The sequence below is a fragment of the Neltuma alba genome, unplaced genomic scaffold, assembly GCF_004799145.2.
Source record: "Neltuma alba isolate B1F8T4 unplaced genomic scaffold, ASM479914v2 tig00002802_pilon, whole genome shotgun sequence".
In the NCBI taxonomy this organism is placed as follows: domain Eukaryota; kingdom Viridiplantae; phylum Streptophyta; class Magnoliopsida; order Fabales; family Fabaceae; genus Neltuma; species Neltuma alba.
Window position 1 is genome coordinate 12,595 of NW_021633019.1, and position 22,116 is coordinate 34,710.

The 22,116-nt window shown below is 32.7% G+C and overlaps 1 protein-coding gene across 3 annotated transcripts; it reads left to right on the forward strand.

Annotated features, from left to right (window-relative positions):
• The first annotated feature begins 4,952 nt into the window (after positions 1-4,952).
• On the forward strand, positions 4,953-17,670 carry LOC114737896 (NAD-dependent protein deacetylase SRT1-like). 3 transcript variants are annotated; one of them, XM_028925892.1, is made up of 14 exons: positions 4,953-5,125; positions 7,730-7,759; positions 7,868-7,960; positions 8,922-9,041; positions 9,324-9,424; positions 10,138-10,246; positions 10,855-10,934; positions 11,048-11,126; positions 12,789-12,842; positions 14,294-14,390; positions 15,978-16,060; positions 16,546-16,613; positions 16,849-16,951; positions 17,096-17,670. In XM_028925892.1, exons 1-14 carry the CDS (start codon positions 5,027-5,029, stop codon positions 17,396-17,398), a joined length of 1,419 nt encoding a protein of 472 aa, XP_028781725.1. In that variant the 5' UTR covers positions 4,953-5,026; the 3' UTR covers positions 17,399-17,670. The 3 variants fall into 3 exon arrangements, with proteins under 3 accessions (XP_028781725.1, XP_028781743.1, XP_028781735.1); XM_028925910.1 differs by having other exon boundaries at positions 16,032-16,060; XM_028925902.1 differs by having other exon boundaries at positions 12,792-12,842.
• Positions 17,671-22,116: the final 4,446 nt, after the last annotated feature.

Sequence of the window (22,116 nt, forward strand, 5' to 3'; positions counted from 1 at the left end):
CCCATGTACCAAACAGGGCGTTAAAGTCCAGAAATATCATTCCACCCTTAGCCCAAACAAAAACTTATACTTTCAAACGAATGTCACGTGCAACGTCTCAGAGGCATCTGGCTTTCTAACAACTCTTTCATCAATTAGCAATAATCAAATGTATTAGTTCACAACATCAAAATAGATGAGCCCTACGTGACAATATATAATAAAATAGCACATAAGACAAAAGAAGGGAGGCTATATAAGAAAAGCTTGATAGCTAAGCCTTCGCCATCTTCTCTAACAGACCAGCCTTAGAGCTATTACCTGAAAATGTTAAACCACGGGGGTGAGACAAACGTCTCAGTAACCAACTTTCCAACTCATCATACATACTAAAATGAGCTCGTGAGGTGTCAAGTGGGATAATTATTAATTCTCGAGAAATATAGATATATCTATAGAAATATAATTTCAATCATCCAAACCCTCACTATGGGGGTCAACACACAAGCCACATAAGTCTATCCCTCACTCTAGAGGATCAATCAAACATATAGGCCTATCCCTCACTTTGGGGGACGAATAAGAAGCCACAAAGGCCTATTCCTCACTATGGGAGACGAAAGAAGAAGCTAACCAATGTGCACCAATGGCGGCCTTACCACGTGGTAGGATAGGACTCAATCCCAAAATCCAAATAACAACCAATCATTCACAATATAATAAAAATGTCTCAATCTTTTCTCAGTATAATCCATAAGATATAAATCGTATATCTTTTCCAAACTTCTCAATCACAATTCCAAAAATCCCACAAGACAATTTTCATAGCTCAAAAGATATAACATATCTACTCAAGTTCCAAATATCAAATATTATTCTAAAAATAGCAAAATACTCACAAACAACATATTAACACATATAACAAGTGTAAAGTGGTTACCTCTCGTCAAAGTAATAGAAGGATTACCACGAGATCAATCCTTTGCTCAACCAATAATTAATTTACACAATTAATATAATAACATATTAATATAAACTAACTAATTAATTAATTAAGCTTATATATTAGTTAAATTCCTAATTTAATTTAATTTTCATTCTAAATTCTCACCACTCTTATAACCCAAAATTAAGTATTTAGAACTAACTGATAATTTTCTAACAAGCCAAATTATTTATTTACATCCTCCAACTTATTTACTTTAATAAAAAGAATTTTCCAAAATTTCTAAATATGAAATTACTATATTCTAAATTCTAAAAATCTCATTTGAAATTTAAACCTCAAAACCGAACCATCAAAAATTCAATAGTGTCTCAAATATTTATATATATAAATAATCTAATCAAAATTTTAATGGCATATATATATTTTCATAAATAATGAACTTTAACTACAATAATTATTTGAAAACCTCCAATCACTCAATAAACAAAACTAAACCGATTAAAGTCTCAATAATATATCAAACAACTCAAATAAATTATTTAACTTAATTTTAATCGGTATAAATATAATATATCTCATAAATAACATTTTTTTAATTAAAAATTAATTTTTAAATACTAAAATTAACAAATAGACAAATCTAAACTGGTAGAAATGATCTACTGTAATAGATCTACAATACTGTGGTTAACACTCATCAAAACTAAATACTTTCTCCAAACTCTATACCAAAAATTTCCTCTAAGCAACACAAAATTACTATTGTTAAATAGATCTGACTGAGTAGAATAATTTTCATGAAGGAAGTTTTATAATTAGAAGTAGTTTTACTTACCAAAATGATCTGTAACGATGGAGAAAGAAACGGGAGGAAGAGAGGAAGAGAGGGACGCTGGAAGCCAGAACGCGGAGAGAGAGAAGAAGAAGAGAAAAGAAAGATGGGGAGGTAAAAAGAAAATACTCAGAGTAAACTGAAGTTAAAGACCCTAGATAAATGGAGAAAATAACAGTTTGGGACCCTTTTTTTCAATTTTTAAATATTTAAATTCTTGGAGTAAAATTTAAGATGTTACAGAATGTCTTGTAACAATTCGATTATATTTTTATGGCGTTTCATGAGATTTTGTTAGAGTGTCTTACATGAGATTCCATTTCTTTTTTATGGGGTTCAATATCAAATACACGTTCTAATTATGAGCATTCTAAACCTTTTGATAAGTAAAACTTCCTTATCATATACAATTAATAATGATATTTTTTAAAAAAAATTATAAATTTAAAAGATAAAGTGAATTAAGACAATATATTTAAAACGAAAGCAAACCTTGTTTAGCTCCTATATATTCATGACTAGAGGCGGTATAACATTATGTTTGATGATATAAGGACATCCATCATGTTTGACAATATTACACGTTTTACCTAAACATTAATTTTTTCAAATAGGATTCCTAAGTAATTATCAAACTTCATAACTAATTAACCAAATTTCTCTTTACTAATAACTTTTGTTGGGAGGAAACAACAACGAATTTAAAGGACAGGAAGTATATATGGCTAAAATTTCAGTGCGCATGGTAGAATCAATGCATGATTCAACCGTCAAAGAAAAAATAAAGAAAATTTAGCTAAAGTCATACAATGCTTCAATAAGATTGGTTTGTTGATCTTCCACACACTTAACGAGAGAAGAACTTTTAAGCTGATGCGTTGGCGTGCTTTAGCAATACTCTTGGATTATATTTGGTTCCCTTAGACAATTTCTGTTTATTTGTTTTTTTTTATTGTAATGTAGAGTAGTATTTATAGTTTTCTTCTTCATTGAAAGAAACCTTTATCAATACAACAAGAAATTCTTTCTTATAAGTTAAGGGAACCAATAGTGGAAATATTGAGTTTTAATTTAATCAAATTTATAAGAGTCAAATGATTAATTTTCCCTTAACTTCTAAATTAAAAAAAGTGAACAATTTGAGTCTAACATCCTCCTCATATTACTTTACCATGCCTCCTATTAACTTATAGTTTGGGATAGGAGTGTTTAACACTGGCCTGTCCCAGTCGGCCCGTTCCGGTCTCGGTCTTATTATGGCAGGACGGGACAAATCGGAACGAGACAAAAAAGGGATTGGGATGGGATGGGACACAGGACGGGATCGTCCTGTCTCGGTCCCTTTTATTTTTTTTAATTTTTTATCATATTTATATAATATTTTTTTTTTATGTTTTTTAAGATTTGAGACTATTGTATGAAACTATGAACCCATTTATTTAGAGTTTTTATATTTGTTGATGATTTGAGACTATTGATTATTAGAATTTTCAACAAATTTTTATTGTGTTCAAAGCTTTTATTAGAGTTTTTAATGATTATTATATGTAATATTTCGGGCTTTTTTTTAAGGGTGCCCAAAGGAATAAAAAACAAAACAAAAAAAATGTTTTTATAAGGGCTAAGCGTAAAAAATTACAATTAGAAAAAAAAAGTCAGATTTTACTATGCTTAACAACTCAAAAAAAAAAAAAAATCAGGACGTCCCGATTCCGTCTTAGTCTTGTCTTATCCCAACTAGGACCAGGACAATACCGGGACGGGACAAGACACGGGACAACAAAATTGTCCCATTAGTGTTTATCAGAATGGAATTGGTACGGGCCTGTTTTAGTCCCGATCCATCCCATGAATAGCCTTAGTTTGGGATACCAAGTCATATGGTAGCATGTGATTTGAGAAAATTAAACCACAATCCACCTGCATTAATGCTTATATAATTATACAATATTTTTTACTTTTTATATATTATTATGTAGACTTTATTTTCGTGAGATAGATTAATGTATATTTAACCAAAGTAAAGTAAAGTTGAAAAATTATTAAATTTTAAGACAGAATTAATAAGTTTTTTTTTGTTTTAGTAAATATATTAGGAATGGCTTATAAATTGGATGAATGATTGGATTCTGGAGGAGATGTGGCAAGACAATGTGCTTTCTAATATGATTATATATATATATATATATATTATAGATTGATCCCAATTTTGTAAAATTTTGAAAACATTTAATATACTTTATTGTATATTCAAATTTCACTTTAATTAGGTATATCAATCAAAAGTACTGTTGGGGATATTATGTGTTACAAGTCAGTGACAGCTAGACATCAATATCAATAATTTAATTCCACAAATGGATATTGTTCACAAATTACTTTTTATTTTTTCTTATATCTCCAAATAGATAAGTGCTCACTTGCAAAGTCCATGATTTAATGATCAAATGCCGAAGAAATCTTACATACAGTAAAGTAGGATGATGTTGAGACTTTCCCTGTCATGGAAGGATGGAATCAACAATATCAGTTGGCCCATCATGTGTTTCTTTTTCATAATGCAATTTTTTAAAAAAATTTTTTGGTCATGTCCATTTTTTATTAAAAAAAATTAGAGCTTTTGTAATGACTACTGAAATTTAAAAAAAAACTTTTCATATTATATTTTAATAATATCATATGCATATTTTTTACTTATGTAGTTTTTCAAATTTGCTTTTAATGTGATAGGTACCTAAATAAAATAAGGTGTTCACATTTTTTTGGGTAATAAAGTGTTTATATTTTGTGTGTGTGTGTGTGTGTGTGGGAGTAACACGGTGTAGCTTTTATTGATGTTTCAGGTTTGCATTCACATGAATATAAAAAAGAAAATCTACTTCATAGTACCAGTAAATTAAATCTATTTGGCAAAAAAAAAGTAAATTAAATCTAGTTTGTTTAAATATCCACCTAACTTTTATCTTGACAATAGTTAAAGGAAAAATAGAAATTTCCAACAAAAGAAAGTAGGAAAAGTGTAATTTTATAATAAACCTGTGAAATGTGAATTGTAAAATAGAAAAAAAAAAAAAAAGCAAATTTCTGGGGCAGCATTGTATTGGCATTTTGGGGTCTTTCCAAAGGGAAAGAAAAGAAAACACTGTCCTCATGGTCTGAGAAAAACCTCAGGAAAAGAGGAAGGAACTCTTTTCTTTCTCCTTCTTGTTGAGAGAGAGCTTTCCAGAGACACAGTTTTCTTCAGGCTGCAGAATCAGTCAGCCACCATGTCCCTGGGATATGCTGAGAAGCTTTCGTTCATTGAAGATGTAGGCAACGTTGGAATGAAGGAATACTTCGACTCACCTCACGCTTTGCGAGAAAAAGTGGGTTGCTTCTTCTTCTTACTCACATTCCTGCTCTTCTTGTTGCTTCTTTACAATGTTATTGTGCTTTTTCTAGATATCTCTGTTCAAACTAGCTTTGATGATCTCCTTTAACTTTTATGATTATTAATGCTGCGAAACATTATTGTGCTTTTGTTCCTGCCTCGCTTGGTTAAATCTGGTGCCTGTATTTCAGTCGTTTGATTTACCAATTGCTGAGGAATTTGCTACGGTTGTTCTGATTAAGCTGAAATTTGATAGCTCAAGAATGTATTATATATAGAAGCCTTTGTTGATCACCAACTTGCAATATTGCGATACGCCATAGTTGTTTACTCCGAGAAGTACTGTGGAATGAGCGAATTTGTGCGAGTAGGGGTTGTTCTGATGAAATGATTAGTGTTTTGAAATACTGAATGTTAATCAGGAGTATGCTTGGGCTTCCTAGAAATTGAATTCCACCGCAGAGCGATACATTTCTGCTACACATTGTTTAATGTGAAAGTAATCAATAATGTTCATGCTTTGGTGCATAAATCAGGCTTCTCGTACATAAATTCCAATGCCTTTTCTCAATTTGAGTATGGTAAGAAATGGTGCATAAATCAGGCTTCACTTCATTTTGTTTTACCCAAACTAGGGCAGCGGAATATCTCCCCTCCATTTTTCTAACCAAACGAAGGGAGGGAAGATTTTCCCTCCCTCTTCCCCTCCCCTCCCTCCCCTCCAACCAGACAAACCCTAACTTTAACTGATAAGAAAGAGAACAGTCTGCAATAAAGAGTTTGAATGTTGGATATATTGAGGCGAAGTCCACTAATATTGCTACCACTATAAAAGAAACCAACTGTAACAGATACATGATTGAAATTCAGCCAATCTTGACATTAACAAGATTGAACTGAAAATAATGGAAGATTGAAGTATTTGTATGAGTTTACCACCAATAGTGCTGCTGCTAAGATCTTTCATTGGTCATGTACTCTCCAAATTCAAGCCTCATAAGCAGGAAACAATCCTTTCCTTGCCCCATAAATGATCAACACACTATAGTGGGAAGTACAAAGAAACCTGTGGAAACAAAGCGGAAGGAGAACTGCAGCAGACAGCATAAGAGAGAATATGAGAAATGTGTGCAAATCATGTCTTTACCATGTCCAGACGGGCTAAGACGAGAAAATAAAAGCGATCTGTAGGAAAGTGCGCCCTGGATCTGAGTTTGGGATGGCTTGTACAATAAATAAGACATGGACGTGCACAACTAAAACTCAGTAGATCGAAATTGGGCTGAAGCTAGATTCAATTTTACACCCTTGCATGCTATACTAGGTATGATGGTGCATCCACATGGCTGATATGCTTGAGCCTATGGTCCATATTATGATGCAACATTATAAATTGTAACTGACCTATTCAATTCTATATCATGAGAAGGGATCCATCAAGGACCTTCACCAAGCAACATGGGACTTCACATGGAAACTAAGACAAATTTGAAGCAGACATGATCCGCTATACAGCACAAACTATACTTGAGTGTAATGATCTGAAATTTGTATTTGGTTTCTAATTTACTTGTGTTCCTGGGAGTTTGAGTGTTGAACGCTTATGTCAATTCATTCTATTGCTGCTGTTCACTGATTTAAATCCTATGATTCTAATTAAATGATTAAAATGGTAGAAGGTTGAAAGCATTTTGGGCTTCAGATGCCTTGCCAATGATGATAATGTATTGCTAACTTGAATGAGATAGATATCCAGAATAAACATTCAGGTTCTTATTTCTTTGTCAAATGATGTTGGAACAGGCCTATAAAACTCATTTTGCTTTTCCCTTTGATATGGTGATATGTAGCTTTGTAAGCCTTTCATTGCTTGTATGTCATCTTTTGCTTTGTCTTAATGTTGTGTTAAATCAAGGTCATCCTTGTCCAAATTGTGCTCTTGAACAATGAGAGTTTCTTTATTGACCAACTGGTTGGGGAATCTTTTCCCAAAAGCTAACTATTAAGGTGGGAAAACCAATCCACTTAAATATTCAGCAGAACATTCCATATTACTCAATGTGAGACTTAGGCGTCTCATGTTACGGTAGTCTCCGTTAATTGGGTCCTCTTGTAGAGTTGATATCTCAACAGCTGTACTCTGCAACATTTCATTCAGTAGCACATGATTGCCGACCTCCAACTCTAATACCAATTGATGGGCACCCAGGCGGGACGAGAAACCCATCCCTAAAAGCTAGATACTGAGTTGAAAAAAGCCAATCCGCTCAAATTTCCTATAGAGCATCCCATACTATTCAATATTGGACTTAAGCATCTCATACTACTTTTGTCTCCATGATTCTTATTTAATTCTTAATCCAAGAATCTAGGGAACTTTTATTATTTTTAATTGATAGAGAGATGAGAATAAACATTGAAACTATAAATACTTGTATGCTTGTTTGCTTCAGGTTCCTTTCATATGTTTTCTTTTAGTTGTTTAAAACTTGATTTTTTGCTATTTCCCTGATAAAATAGTATATGTTGTCCTAATTTTTGTTTTCATTTTTATTTTCCCCTCCACATACCTGCTGACGTTAATTTTCTCTTCCAACAGATAGAACGCCTTGCTATGTTGATAAAAAAGGTAAGAATCTGCAGCTACTTTTTATCTTGAAAATAGGGAGTTCCTTCCTGTGTTTTCAGTTTATATGATAGGTGCCTTTTATTTATTTTTCTCTCTTTCTACTTGCAGTGTAGACATCTAGTCGTGTTTACAGGTGCAGGAATATCAACTTCTTGTGGTATACCTGATTTTCGAGGTCCAAAGGGAATTTGGACACTTCAGGTAATTAGTTTACTGCTTGTGAATTTGAATCAGTGATGAAAAAACTAGATGGGATCAGGCGGTTCAAATTTTTCGAGTGGGAACCAGCCCAGTGTTTGGTTCAAAATTGGGAACTGGTTTGAACTGGTTTGGCAAAAAACTTGTGAACTGTTGAAGTGGTCAATTCCTTTTTTTTTTTTTTAAATAAATTTTTAATTTTTTTAATGAAATTTAAATCATGTTGAGGTGTGCAAGAAATAAGTTTGTGTGTTGTAGAACTATAAATTCTGAAATGAGTATATTCATTATATAAATATTTCGTTTTACATCTCATAATTATTTTATTTTATTTTTAAATTGTAAGTTTTTATTAATTTTGTTAAATTATAGTTTACTTTTTGTCTTTAATTAGAACCATGGGTTTCTACTCACATTCCATTTTATCCTTGCTATGTAAGCTGGCTTTGGGTGTCAATAAAGATAAACGTTCATTTCAATGTTTGTATTATGAATAACCATTTTATTTTGTATGTTTAATTTGGATGCTGCGTCTTAACTTTCATGCTTAATAGTCCAGTAAGGCAATTAAGTCAAATTTTTATTGTGCTAATGGCACATCTATGCTTTGTGAATGAAATTTTTTTAAAACCTAACAGAGCTTGAATGCCTCCTTTATAAACTTTTTAGTTTTATTATTTGAAAGATATAAAGGCGCTGAAATGTTGAAATATTAGGTTTCCTGTCACAGTGAACAACAAAAACACATGAAGCGTTTACGGTGTAATACAATGAGAAAAGTTTTATATGATATGATTAATGTTTACTGTCTACTGCCATGTTAATTATTCTTGTAATTACTGGAGAAAAGTCAGATGTCATTTTGTTTGTCAGAATTCGTCACTGTTATTATGATGCAATTAAAATGGTCATGCTCTCATGGACTTCATATAAACTATTTTAACTTATGTTATCTCTACTACAGCGTGAAGGCAAAGCATTGCCAGAAGCATCACTTCCATTTCATCGTGCAGTGCCAAGCTTAACACATATGGCTTTAATCGCCCTAGAAAAAGCTGGTATTCTAAAGTTTGTTATCAGTCAGGTAATTATGTCACTTTTTCTCTTTATGTTTATATGCACGGTTCCATTAGTTGTGTGATGCTAATATTTTGGAAAAGGTGTTGTTAGTATGATGTATGTTTTAGTGTGGATTATATATTTTAGCCAGGTTAAGGTTGTATTGCTTGTTCCTGAGTACCGCTTTTAGTATCCTTTCATCACTGGTTTCTGGCATTGCATTCCATTAAAATGGTCATTATAGGGCAGAAGCTAAGCTTTTCATTTTGAATTTATTTCTCAAAGCATACTTTTTTCTTCATGGTAGAATGTTGATGGTCTCCATCTTAGATCTGGAATACCAAGGGAGAAACTGGCTGAATTGCATGGGAACTCTTTCATGGAAACTTGTCCTTCTTGTGGAGCCGAGTAAGAGTATTTAAATTACAGTTTTTTCACATTCTATTTCCAGTACTACTTAACTACTCAAGCATATTTAAATCAATCACTTTAGGCAATGCTGTTAAGCAGATTGTTGCATGAAAGGAAAACTTTGACGGTGTAGATGCTAGGTGGTGCTAACCAACTAAGCAATCAGCCAAAAAAAAAAAAAAAATAGTGAAAGCTCTATCCCACAACTTCTACATTAATTTTAAAGTCTTTGGAGGTAACACAAGTTAGTTACTTCTGTTTTGAACACTCTTTGTGCTTGTGTTCTAATATACTTGACCTGATTTTGATAATTCTTCCATGCTTAAGTAATGGCCTTCATACTTAATGAAGTCATTGAGTGAAATCTTTCAATTAACAATATATCCAAAGATTTGGCTTTAGATAGAGCTTAATGGCATCATGTGATCCATGTAGCCGACCCACCTAGTGGGAGAAGGCTTTGTTGTTGCTGCTGCTTAAGTAATGGCCTTCAGCTGATCATATGATGATTGATTCTATCTTATTTGACTTCAATGACACTTTTTATTTATTTATTTTATTCTGTATACAAAAACTAATCTCTTTTCAAGGATATTAAGATTGCTTCTGAGGCTCAGAGACTGATGAGCCACCATTTGGCCCTTTCATATTTCCCCTAGTTCTTGGGTGTGCATTTTTGTTGTTTAATTATATTTGATAAACCTGTTAAGGTACTTTCGAGATTTTGAGGTGGAAACTATCGGTTTGAAGGAGACATCACGGCGCTGTTCAGATGCAGAATGTGGAGCAAGACTGAAGGATACAGTTCTTGACTGGGAGGTATGATGTTCATTTTCTTCGTGGAAACTAAATGGTGTATCACTCGGCATTGTTATTTGCTTTATGATTGGCACAGGATTTCAGACTATAAGTTGCTTCCTTAAATGAATGTTTAGCCCCAACACCACTGCTTGGTGATGCCTTTGTTGCCCTAGATACAATTGGGTGTTTGCACACGTTTATTGCATCCATGCTGCCACTTGTATAGGCATAATGAAGAGAAAAAATCGTTCTGCTGTTTATGGGCATTAGCACACTCCTTCCTACATTTGCCTCTGGCTACCATGGCTCAATGTGCTGTAGCTGACAATCTGAAAGTAGTTCTGTCTGTCGGTTTTACAGTTATATGCTATCAGAAGGATTTAGAGGCAAATGGGCACAGATAAAGAATTCATACATGTAAACATCAGAAAGTGAAGTGATTTACGCCGTGAACTAGTTCAAGTAAATTGTGACAAATCCTCTTGACCAAAATTTGCCAATATAGTGACACTGACTACTTGTTGCTCTCAGCTGTTAATAATAGTAATTAGGACTGGGGTAAAATGCCATTTTGTCTTTGATTACAGTACTTTTCTGTACATATCGACTGTGATCTCTTTGTACAGGATGCATTGCCTCCAAAGGAGATGGATGCCGCTGAGAAGCACTGTAAGGTGGCAGATATTGTGCTGTGCTTAGGGACAAGGTAACAACTCTTTTTGTTACTTAGCTGACAGTCTGAAAGTAGTGTTCTATATTGTTTGCATTGTTGGCTGTAAACCTCAATCTTGATGTCATTCTCATTTTATTTCTATGCAGTCTACAAATTACTCCAGCATGCAATCTGCCTCTAAAAGCACTTCGTGGTGGGGGTAAATTTGTAATCGTCAATCTCCAGGTATTTTTCTCCCTTAATCTGTTTCTTTCTGATCATGGTTGTCATGGTGTATGAAAAGAGATTGGAAAAGATATTGTTAATTATTTAAAAATTACGAATTAAAATTAAATATAGTAAATAGCGTTTTAAATAATGTCAGGAGTGTTATAATTAAGGATAAATTTAGGATTAGAATTGGAAATTATAATTATTTTTAGTTTATTTTGTTTGGGTTTAATGTGTGAGCACGTGTAGGATTGTGATTTTCCTTTTTGAGGATTCCCTTTTTATCTTGCATTTTAAATGTTATCTCCTTGGCTTAATATAAAGTTCTCAGTAATCAGGGTTAGAGTAGCCTATTTGATTGATTATTAATAAAACTTTATGCTTTTTATCTGTCTCTCCTTCTCAGTCCTTCTATGTCTCCCTCCTCTTTTCTCCTCCCTTTTTCGATCTCTGTCTCCTCCGTTTTCTTTATTTTTGCAACTAGTTCTAGGTCAATTTGGTAACAGAGCAAACATAATTGAAGTGCTATTAGTCAACTATGTTGACAATTTACTAGCAAAGGCTGGAATATTTAGAGGTAGAAGAAGAGTGTCTTAAACAAGATTCCAATGCATCAGGGGAAACCATCTTAACAAAGCCCCATATTATCATTGAGAATCTACTTGGTTGCCCATCAGATATTGATGATGACGATGATGATAACACCGCAGATTTTTATTAGCATTTGGGGATAAATTTTGATGATGAAGTTCATTATGATTGTGTAAAGCACTCTCAAATATAATCTTTAGAATTCTGCATTCAGATTCAACCAAATTCATTACTGGATTGATTATTAATAAAACTGCTGGCTCAATAGCTGTGTCTTACGCTCACATCTACATCTTCCTCTCTTTTTATTTCTTTATCAAGTCTCCCTCCCTCCATTTTCTTTGTTCTTGATACTGGTCCTGCATTATCCTATCTTTCAACCCTTGGAAGCAAGTTTCTTTGTTGTTGTGAATTTTTGAGTTAGGAGGAGTATGGCAACCTCCTACAATTGCTTAAAAATGTGTTTTCACATAGGTCGAGACAAAATACCTTTCTCATATTTACCTCGTATATCATAAAATCACTCCTAAAGACTAATTCAAACACCCCCTTAAGATCCTTTAGTCTCTATCTTGCTTTCTTTTGTAACAAAATTTGAGTAAAGAATAACATGTCACATTTGTTGCTTATATTGAAGGGAATAAGAATGCACTTTTTAAAAAAAAAATAAAAAATAAAAAATAAAAGCAGCATCTGTCTTAGCCCCGCTTATTATATTAGAAATTAGTCACTTATCTTTACAATGCAGTAAAAAACTCCCGGTTACTACTATTCTCAACTTTCTGGTTCGATGTACTATATTGAGTATCTTTGCATATTTCAATGTATACGTTTGCCGTATTTTATAATTCATTTTACTTTTCGCTTGTTATTGAATACTAGGATTTGATTTTCTTCTAATACAATGCAGAAACATGCTTTCTGATTTGTGATACCTGTCAGAATTTGGTGCCTATAGAAATTAGATTCAGGCTCAACTCAATTCTTCTAAATTATGTTTGGCTTCAATTTTAGTTCTTCTAATTTTAACGTCTATGCGTGCTAACTATATTAGTTGTCTGAAGTGAACTATTTTGGACTCCACAGAAGACTCCCAAGGACAAAAAGGCTTGTTTGGTCATCCATGGTCTAGTAGACAAGGTATTTTAATGTGAATTCTATTTAGATCTTTTCTATTGCCTTTCTTCATTGAACAATATTTTAGAGTTCTGTCTGAACTTGTATATTTTAAACTGGTGTTGATGTAATGATAAGGCATTGATGGAGTCAATAGCTAGGCTAAGCAAATTTAGATGGGAATCAAGGTCTTTTTATTAAGAATGACATTGATTCAACCTATATGTTGTGATTAGAAAGAACAAGATAAGGGGATTTGAATTGCTATTTAGGAAACTAGCCGATTATAGAAATATTATGAAAATGAATAAGTATCTCGGATACTCAATGCAGTAAGTTTATTATGACATGAACATTTTGAGTGGCAGGTCTTTCAGAATATCTTGTGAAGATGTGCACCAAATTGAAAATAATTTGTAGTATGCTCTCTTAAGTTATGTAATTATAGTAGCATATAGCCAACTATTAAACTCCTTCAAATTAAATTCATAAATTATCCTTAAACTATATTGTAAATGATCGTAGAAGTAGCTGAATAGCTTATAATGCTATGTTATACCAGGAGTTGACTAGTTTTCCCCCCTATACTGGCAGCTATGAAAGGGCTGTTATATAATCAAGGATATTGTCTTTTTTAATAAAAAAAATTATTTGCTATCTATGGGAGTATGTTTGATCTGCCTTTTCCATTTGCTTTTATAGTAGAAATCTTCTTTTCTGAGGCCAAAACATTTTTTATGATCAACAGTACCAAGCTATCTCAGAAACATGATATTAGAAAAGCTTTATACTTTAGTTTGTTGCAGGTGAAGAATGACTTGCAGATAAGGTACTAGGAAGGATCTTTGAATAAAAATTTCATATTGTTTTATAGTTCCAAATACCAATTAACTAATGAAAATTTTTTAATTTATTTTATGGTCAATTGAAAAATTTAAAGCACTTCTAACTTTTCGTTTTTGCCATACGATTAGTAAGTTTATCTTCTATAGAACTGTACACTACACATTGACGTTGAAGCATGATGTCAGATGAATGTTAAAATGATTTAATGCAAACTGATCAAACTTATGAGCTGTTCCTATCACTAATCGAAGGTCTAAACAGATTCCATTATGAGATAACAAAGAAGTAATTTAAGATATTTTATTAATTCCTGTGGCTTCTTTTTTCTTTTTTCTGTTTTTTTTTTTTTGGGAGGATATGATTTCAAATGCTAATGCCTGCCAGTATCTTTATAATCCAATTTCTCAATAGTATATGATGCATCCATTCTACTTGCTTGCTATCTTCATGTCCGGATATGTAAGTATTAAGTGAGACGAATGACAAATTTATGCTTTTTATTTTTTTGGCCAGTGACTGTCAACCACTTACTAGATTAATCATGATTAAATGTTTCTCTCTCAGTGTGGGGAAATAAATACGGATGTGACTTTCAGAAATTTAATATGTACTGATTTAAACAAGGACAGGTAATTGCAGGTGTCATGGAATTGCTGAATATGCAGATTCCTCCATTTGTCAGAATTGATCTTTTCCAAATCATTCTAACTCAAGCCATGAGCATTGGTAACCACCGTTTGATTTGTAACTTTTCACCTATACTCTTTCGTCAATGGACATAAATTCTGGAACATTTAACATGTTGCATATTTTGTGTAACACCCATATAATAGTCTTTATACTCAACAAAAATACAACATAAACTTGCCAACAAGGCTCGTGGGGTCACAAACATGCATATGGGCAAAAAGTGATTCCGTCTCAAATACATAGACAACCCATCTCATAAACTTACACCCGATATTAATAACATCAATTTTCCACATAAAATTCTCCGAACAGGGCTCAGTTAAAAAAAAAAATTTCATTTCAACTGAATAAAATAATCCTCATCAAAGCATCCATGAACAGCTTTGAAGTCCCAAAAAAAAAAAAAAGGGAAAACTCCTGGAGCATCATTAAGTCCCAAGCTATCAAAATGAATTGCTTTAAATGAAACTTGTTGTTGGGATCATGGCAAAATGTAAATATAGACAACACGTGTTTGAGAAGCACAATAGAGCCTGAGGCTCATTCCTACTCAATCCCTCACCTGAAAACGCTGAAACCCTAACCTTAAAACCCCAACTTCTTCCTAAAATCTTGAAGGATCTTAGATTTGATGGGTGAAAACTTGAGTGTTTAGAGCTTCCAGAATGCTCCCAAACTTCAAACCGCTTAAACCCTAGTGGGAAGGACCTCCTAGCCACTGGACCTGTGTTTTTCCTTGGTTTTTAGCAACAAGCTTGAATTTTTATAAGATTACAGTGTTATATGCGGTGCAGTCATCAGTGTATTGCAATATCAAGTGCAGGAAATCCTACTTCTTGGGAGGATAAAATCCTGCCCGGACATAATGAGTTACCGCTTCCTTGTCTGGCCCTCCTTGATTCTGCCCTTGCTTGCACTAGTTTATCTGGTCCTAATGCACTATGTTCGGTCCTAATCCTGTTTTTCCTTTTATTTTGTCCTATTTATCACTTGTTTAGGCCTAATACATCATCCTAGGTCCTCTCTGAGGTTTCTAATGTCATCCTAAGTCCTAAGTTGGGATATTACATTTTGAGGTCGTGATCTTGTCTTTAGCATTCTATGCTCTCACTTTGACAGTTAGAAGTTTTAGCCACCATTGCTGGCCCCATCTGACTGATTCATAAGGCTTAACTTGGTGTACCGACCAATAAAATGCTGAAATTTTTCATGAGTTTTTAAGCTTCAATGTGGTGTGACTCTAAAATACTGAAATTTTTTGTAAAATGAGTTTTCATTTTTCTATATGGATGTTTATATGTATGTTTGTGCAAAATATAAATTTTTTTCTCATGTAATTTTATGACTTTATACAACTGCACTGTTGTATTTCGTCTAGTGAAAATGGTACTAGATAAAGCTTCTTTTGCATGTAGTAAGATTCTATGATTATTTCCGGTTTTTTTTGTTCTATTTCGTTCATCTCATTCAATCCAAGACAAGGGGGTGGGCTTTTGGTATTCTCGTGAGATTCTAAGTTGCAAAAATTTCACACAAAACATAAAAGGCGAGGTCATTGTTGCCATTGACTTATATGAGGCTTTGGTTTATAATTATCATATGGTAAATTCACTTGCATTGCAGATGGAAGATATGTAAACTGGACTCTCCAGGTTGCAAGTGCTCATGGACCAAAAGCAATGTTGCCATTCATCAAGTCTGTTGAGGTGAATATGTTAAACCTGGAATCTAATTTTAGCATGTTTTCTTTTACTGGATTCAAATTCCTAGCAGCTTGGGCTCGTTTTAGATGTTGGAACCCCTCACTGCGCATTTAGTTATTTCGTTGATTTTGGACCCCTTTGGTGTTGGTTTATTCTCTTGTCATGTTATTTGATAGGCAACTGTTTTGGTAGATTTTTAAATATAGGATCTGGCAGGTCTGCCATCCCAGCAAGAAGGTTGGCAGATAAACTGTTTGAAGGATGTGAGAAGATTACTTTCCTTCTAAATTTTTAGCTTTCCCGTAAGCGAAGCTGTGCTAAACCCTGCTATTGGCTAGTTTGTGTCTGGGAAGGGAGAACGGACCTCACTAGTTCCTAACCTAATTGATCCGTCTGCATTATATTTAAACCAATTTCATGTTTTCAGGCTATGAAGTATTAACAAAGCAGTTGACTTGGCAATTAGAACATCTGTTCTTCCTCTGCAGGTCTCCTTCTTGGACAAGGAAGATTACAAAGCTGCCACACTGACAACACAACCGTTTCGGCTTAAAAGGTTTAATGATGAAAGGCTCTGCCGTTTTATTTTAGTAAAAAGAATATAATTATTTGTCAGAAGCAACAGTCGCATATATTTTGCTGTTGAATTGGCGCGGGATGAGAAATTCTAGAGGGAAAAGAAATTAAGATTTCTTGAGCAGAAATCCCCATTTTGTAGTGTTTCTCTTAGCTTGTGTAAGATAGGATAGATGTCATGGCCTGCACCTTACATTTGGATGAATGATCATCAGGAGAACAATACCCAGCAAAGCCTTTGAAATGGTTTTGAAACTCAACTTCAGCGATGGCTGTGGCTGTTCTTCCATTGAAATTGATGTCCCAGTCGATTTTCAGGTTAGAGGATTTTGCAATTGCTTCCTATTTGCTGACATAAATGCCCCCCCCCCCCCCCAAAAAAAAACCAAAAGGAAAAAAACCCAAAAAAGGGGGGAGATCAGAGAAAATCATGGATAAATTCTACATGCATCTTAATTGCAGGTTCCAACAGAATGTTTCAACTTTGATAAAGAGGTTGTGTTCCAAAAACTGAGAGACAAAGCAATTGGGGAATCAAAATGTGGGCAGACTGATGTTGTTGAGAGAAGGACCATCTTGACACCAAGAAGTGATATCACTGTTTATGCCATCGTCACGAATGTTATTCAGTACAGCCAAGCAGGTAAAGCATTTCCAGATTTTCATGCCAATGGTGACCTTAAAGACAGAGTGTTTAATATAAATGGTACAGAATCATCTAGGAAGCATTCAAAAGGATCTAAGAAGCGTAAGTCTAGGTCGTAGATTCGTAGGGACAGTGACTTGGTATAGTTTTGTATATGCATAACGCATTAGAACTGACACATTGGTTATATGCAAAGGCTGAGTGAATTTTGTTAGATATTGCACTCGGTCTTCCCTTTCGTGGTTTAGTAAATGGTGTCCGTGAAAAGTTTATCAAATATGAAGGGTTTAGATTGTTATATGTACGTATTGAAATTTAAGGAAAAGAAATCAAATTTATACTGTTTAAATTCCATATGAATGATCTATATAAGATGTGTATCTTGTATATTTACACATCTTAGACTATATAGGATATTTATACTCAACATTTTTCTTGTCTTCTTTTGGTTAGTAGTTGTTAAAGTTATATCTTCTTTTGTAATCATTTATAACTCTGTTGGCAAAAATAGAAAAATCATCTATAACTCAACCTTATTCATGCAATTTCTACGGTTTCTACTTCACTTAAATTACGCTTTTCTACTAACATATTACTAACGGTTAAAGGAAAAAACCAAAAAGAGAAAATTCTTTAAAAAGACTCTTAAATAACCCAAAATTTTTTTGGGTAATTGAGTTTATCAAATCACTAATTATGTCACATGACCAATGATGGATCTTAAAATTTTATAAAATGACTCTGATATCTTTTTCATTAGAAACTTAGAGAAATGAGAATTTTTAATTTTCTATCAGTTTTAATTTGTTGATTTAGAATAAGAACATGTTAACTGCGTAATTGAATTTGTTAATCTCTAAAGTTGTACTGTAAGCATTTTTTATTCAAAGACTCATTATAAGTATATTTCAGAAATAAAATATTATTAATTTAGAATTAAAATATGTTGATCGGTAAATATAGCATGTTACTTTTCAAGATTGTATTGTGATTAACTTTTATTTAAAAGATTTTACTGTAAGGGTTAGAAATGAAACTTTTCCACTCGGAAATTGAACTTATTAATTTTTAAGGTTGTATTATAATTAAGTTTTATTCAAAAACTTGTTATAAATGTGTTATAGAGACAGAAAATTATTAGTTTAGAATTGAAACGTGTTAATTGCAAAATAGAACATGTACGTGTAGAATTCTCTTTTGATTTCTAATGAAATAGGTATTAGAGTTATTTCATAATATTTTACAGATCTCTTTTTGGGTCATGTGACTTGCTTAATAGTTTGACAAATTTAATGACTCAAATAAGAATCTAAATTATTTAACAGTCTTTTTTTAAAGAATTTTTCCTTAAAAAAGTATCAAAATCCTACATGATAAAATGTACTTTTTGTTTATGAAAAGACCAGAATGCATTGAAAGAAAAATACAATATGCTGCACTAAAATTCGTTTAAGCCAAAAACGAGTTTAAAATTATAAGAAACTCTTTCATATCGAGTTTGTATTAATTTTGATTTTGTTGTCATATAACTTTTAGGAAAAAATTTAGATCAAGTTGTTTATATTTATTATATTAAATTCTCTAATTACAAATGAGTCATGTGTCTTTTTTTGTTTAGTGTGGATTTATGATTAAATGAAAATCAGACAAATAGTTATATGTGATTAGAGAACTTAATATATATAACAGATATAAGTAGAGTTGATAATATGAGTTGAGCTTACGAGCTTAGTGACGGGTTAGATTGAAGAAAATAGAAACTCCTTTTGATACGGTTCTTTTCAGCCCGTACCTGTCAATCCGCAGCCCACCATGGGCTAGCCAGTCAACCTGTGAGTTGACTTGGCAGCCCAATTTTTTTTTAAAATTTTTTTAACAAGTTTTATTTTAACTTTAATAAAAAAAATCGATCATTTTCACTTAATTTACATATAACTTTGTATTTTGTTCAAGATTTTGATTCTAAATTTGATTTCTTTTTTTAAATTGTTTTACCATCTTTATATTAATAAAATAACTATTAACAATAAATTATATGTTTATATTTCAACTTTTGAGATTAATTTAATTATATAATTATATGAACATATAAGAATAAGAAGAAGGGAAAATGACAGATAAAGAAGCTCCAAAATGTGAAAAGCCAATTTGGGAAGCTAAGGAAATGTAATTACCCATAGGGAAGTCCTTTCCAAATTGAAATTTTGAAATTCAGTGAAATGACAAAAATGCCCTTTGTTCTTTTTTTTTTTTTAAAAAAAAAACCTAGCCCCTCACTGGTGGCCAGCGACCGGCGACCACCGCCGACGACTGGCCTCCGGCGGCCGCCGACCGCCTCTGGCCACCGGTGTGGTGGCTACAGGTGAAGGATTTTTGTGACAAGATTTTTTTTTTTTTGAATAGGATAATATTGGTTCAAAGTGGCGGGGGTGAGATTTGATCCCACAACCCCTTGGCCACTTGGACCAACAAAAGGATGGCCATTGGGCCATCAAAGATTTCTTAACCTTATAATACAAACAAAAATATAAGTTAACTCTTTTACTGTGCCTCCAGCTCGTGACAACAATTTATCTGAGGATGACAAGTCTTAATTGAGAAATAACAAGTCTAAATTTGATATTAACAAAGCAACTTTTCCTTATACATAACAAATAGTAGCATGTGCATTAATTAAAAATGATCATAATTTATTTAAAAATGACACGTCTTTGTTGAAAAATAACAACAATTTATTCGGTATTTCTTGTTATGTATAAGGAAAAGTTGCCTTGTTAATATCAAGTTTAGACTTATCATTTTCCAGTAAAGACGTGTTATTTTCAAATAAATTATGGTCATTTTTAATTAACGTAGATGCTATTTCTTGTTATGTATAAGGAAAAGTTGCCTTGTTAATATCAATTTTAGACTTGTCATTTTATAGTAAAGACGTGTCATTTTTAAATAAATTATGATCATTTTTAATTAATGCACATGCTGTTATTTGTTATGTATAAGGAAAAGTTGCTTTGTTAATATCAAATTTAGACTTGTTATTTCTCAATTAAGACTTGTCATCCTCAGATAAATTGTTGTCACGAGCTGGAGTCACAGTAAAAGAGTTAACTTATATTTTTGCTTGTATTATAAGGTTAAGAAATCTTTGATAGCCCAATGGCATCTTCCCTTTTGTTGGTCCAAGTGGCCAAGGAGTTGTGGGATTAAATCCCACCCCCGTCACTTTGAACTAATATTATCCCATTCTAAAAAAAAAAAATTCTTATCACAAAAATCCTTCACCGGCAGCCACCACACCGGTGGCCGGTGCCGGTGGCTAGAGGCGGTCGGCGGTCGCCGGCGGTGGTCGCCGTTCGCCGGCTACCGGTGAGGGGCTGGGTTTTGTTTTTTAAAAAAAAAGAACAAAGGGCATTTTTGTCATTTCAGTGAATTTTAAAATTCCAATTTGGGAAGGGCTTCCCTATGGGTAATTACATTTCCTTAGCTTCCCAAATTGGCATTTGACATTTTGGAGCTTCTTTATCTGTCATTTTCTCTAAGAAGAATTTGGTTTATAAAATTTTATAATTTAATTTACAATTTTTTAAATACGTGTAAAAATGGGGGGGGGGAGGGATGGAGGTTGGTGGGCCAAGCTAGCCAAATATGAGCTCGTCAGTCTTTTATGACGGACCCGCATAGTCTCAAGCACGTAATTAGTGGGCCAGGCCATTTTACCATATCTAAACATAAGCATATTAAGCAACTCGATAACATTCATCATATTTGACATTTGTATTTTTGGAAAGGAAAAAAAATAAAATCATTCAGATGATGAATGATTTGATCTTTTCATCTATCTCCCGTAAAACTTCCTCCACTCATTTTAAGGTATATCTCTCATCATTTTTTGCTGACGTGACATGCAGGCTTTCATACAAAAATGTTTTTAAAATAGTGTGCAATATTTTAAAAATATCTATTTTAAAAACATTTTTTTAGATGCACTCAATATTCTAAATTAATTATTAATACATTTAACAGTTGTTAGTAGATCTTAAAGTAATAATTAATTTTTGGTGCAATTTTGTTGGTAGATCCTGAATTATTTTAATGCCAGTGGATACATCAAAAATTACTTTATTAAAAGAATGTTTTAGAATTCTAAATACATTAAAAATTAGTTCAAGATATTGTATGCACCGAAAAAAAAAAACATAATCTTATCCCACTTGATGAGAAAACGTAAATATTTATATTAAGTTTTTTATATTAATCATGTCAAGTTTTCTAATCATATATCTGTTTTTTTTATATGGATTTAGAATTTAATATAAATATTTATATTAAGTTTTTTTGTATGATTAGAGAATTTAACATAAAAAATATATAAAAACTTAATATAAATATTATCCGTAACAAAAATACGTAATGCCTAAAAGTTTCCAAAACCAATCCTATTTTGATTTATTTCTTAACCAAATGACGTGTACGAGAGTTGAGACATTAAAACTCCTATAAAAAATTTATATGATATCATATTTATTTTCTTCTGTTTCTTTTTCTCCTTGTTAGTTTGTATGTGGTCTCATTAAAAAAAAATTAAAAATTAACGAATAATCTATTATATCCTAGTCTCTATCACGTGGTGAGCCGTTGCATACTATATGTGGCCAGAAATTATAGAAATGAAATGTAATATAATGAACAATAATACAACGGCTATATGCACCATTTTGGTCTGTGAAATCATAACATCGAACGTTTCACATTTGCATTTTTAAATCTCAGTCAAATCCATTCATGTCCCGCGACGCTAAATTTCAATTAGATTGAGATTCTCTTGTTTTTCCCGGGA

Excerpts from the sequence above, each read along its gene's own strand:
- LOC114737896 (XM_028925892.1), top strand. The coding sequence starts at position 5,027 with ATGTCCCTGGGATATGCTGAGAAGCTTTCGTTCATTGAAGATGTAGGC. Across the intron at positions 9,042-9,323 it reads TAAAGTTTGTTATCAGTCAG|AATGTTGATGGTCTCCATCT; the intron begins GTAATTATGTCA and ends TCTTCATGGTAG. Across the intron at positions 16,952-17,095 it reads ATGTCCCAGTCGATTTTCAG|GTTCCAACAGAATGTTTCAA; the intron begins GTTAGAGGATTT and ends TCTTAATTGCAG.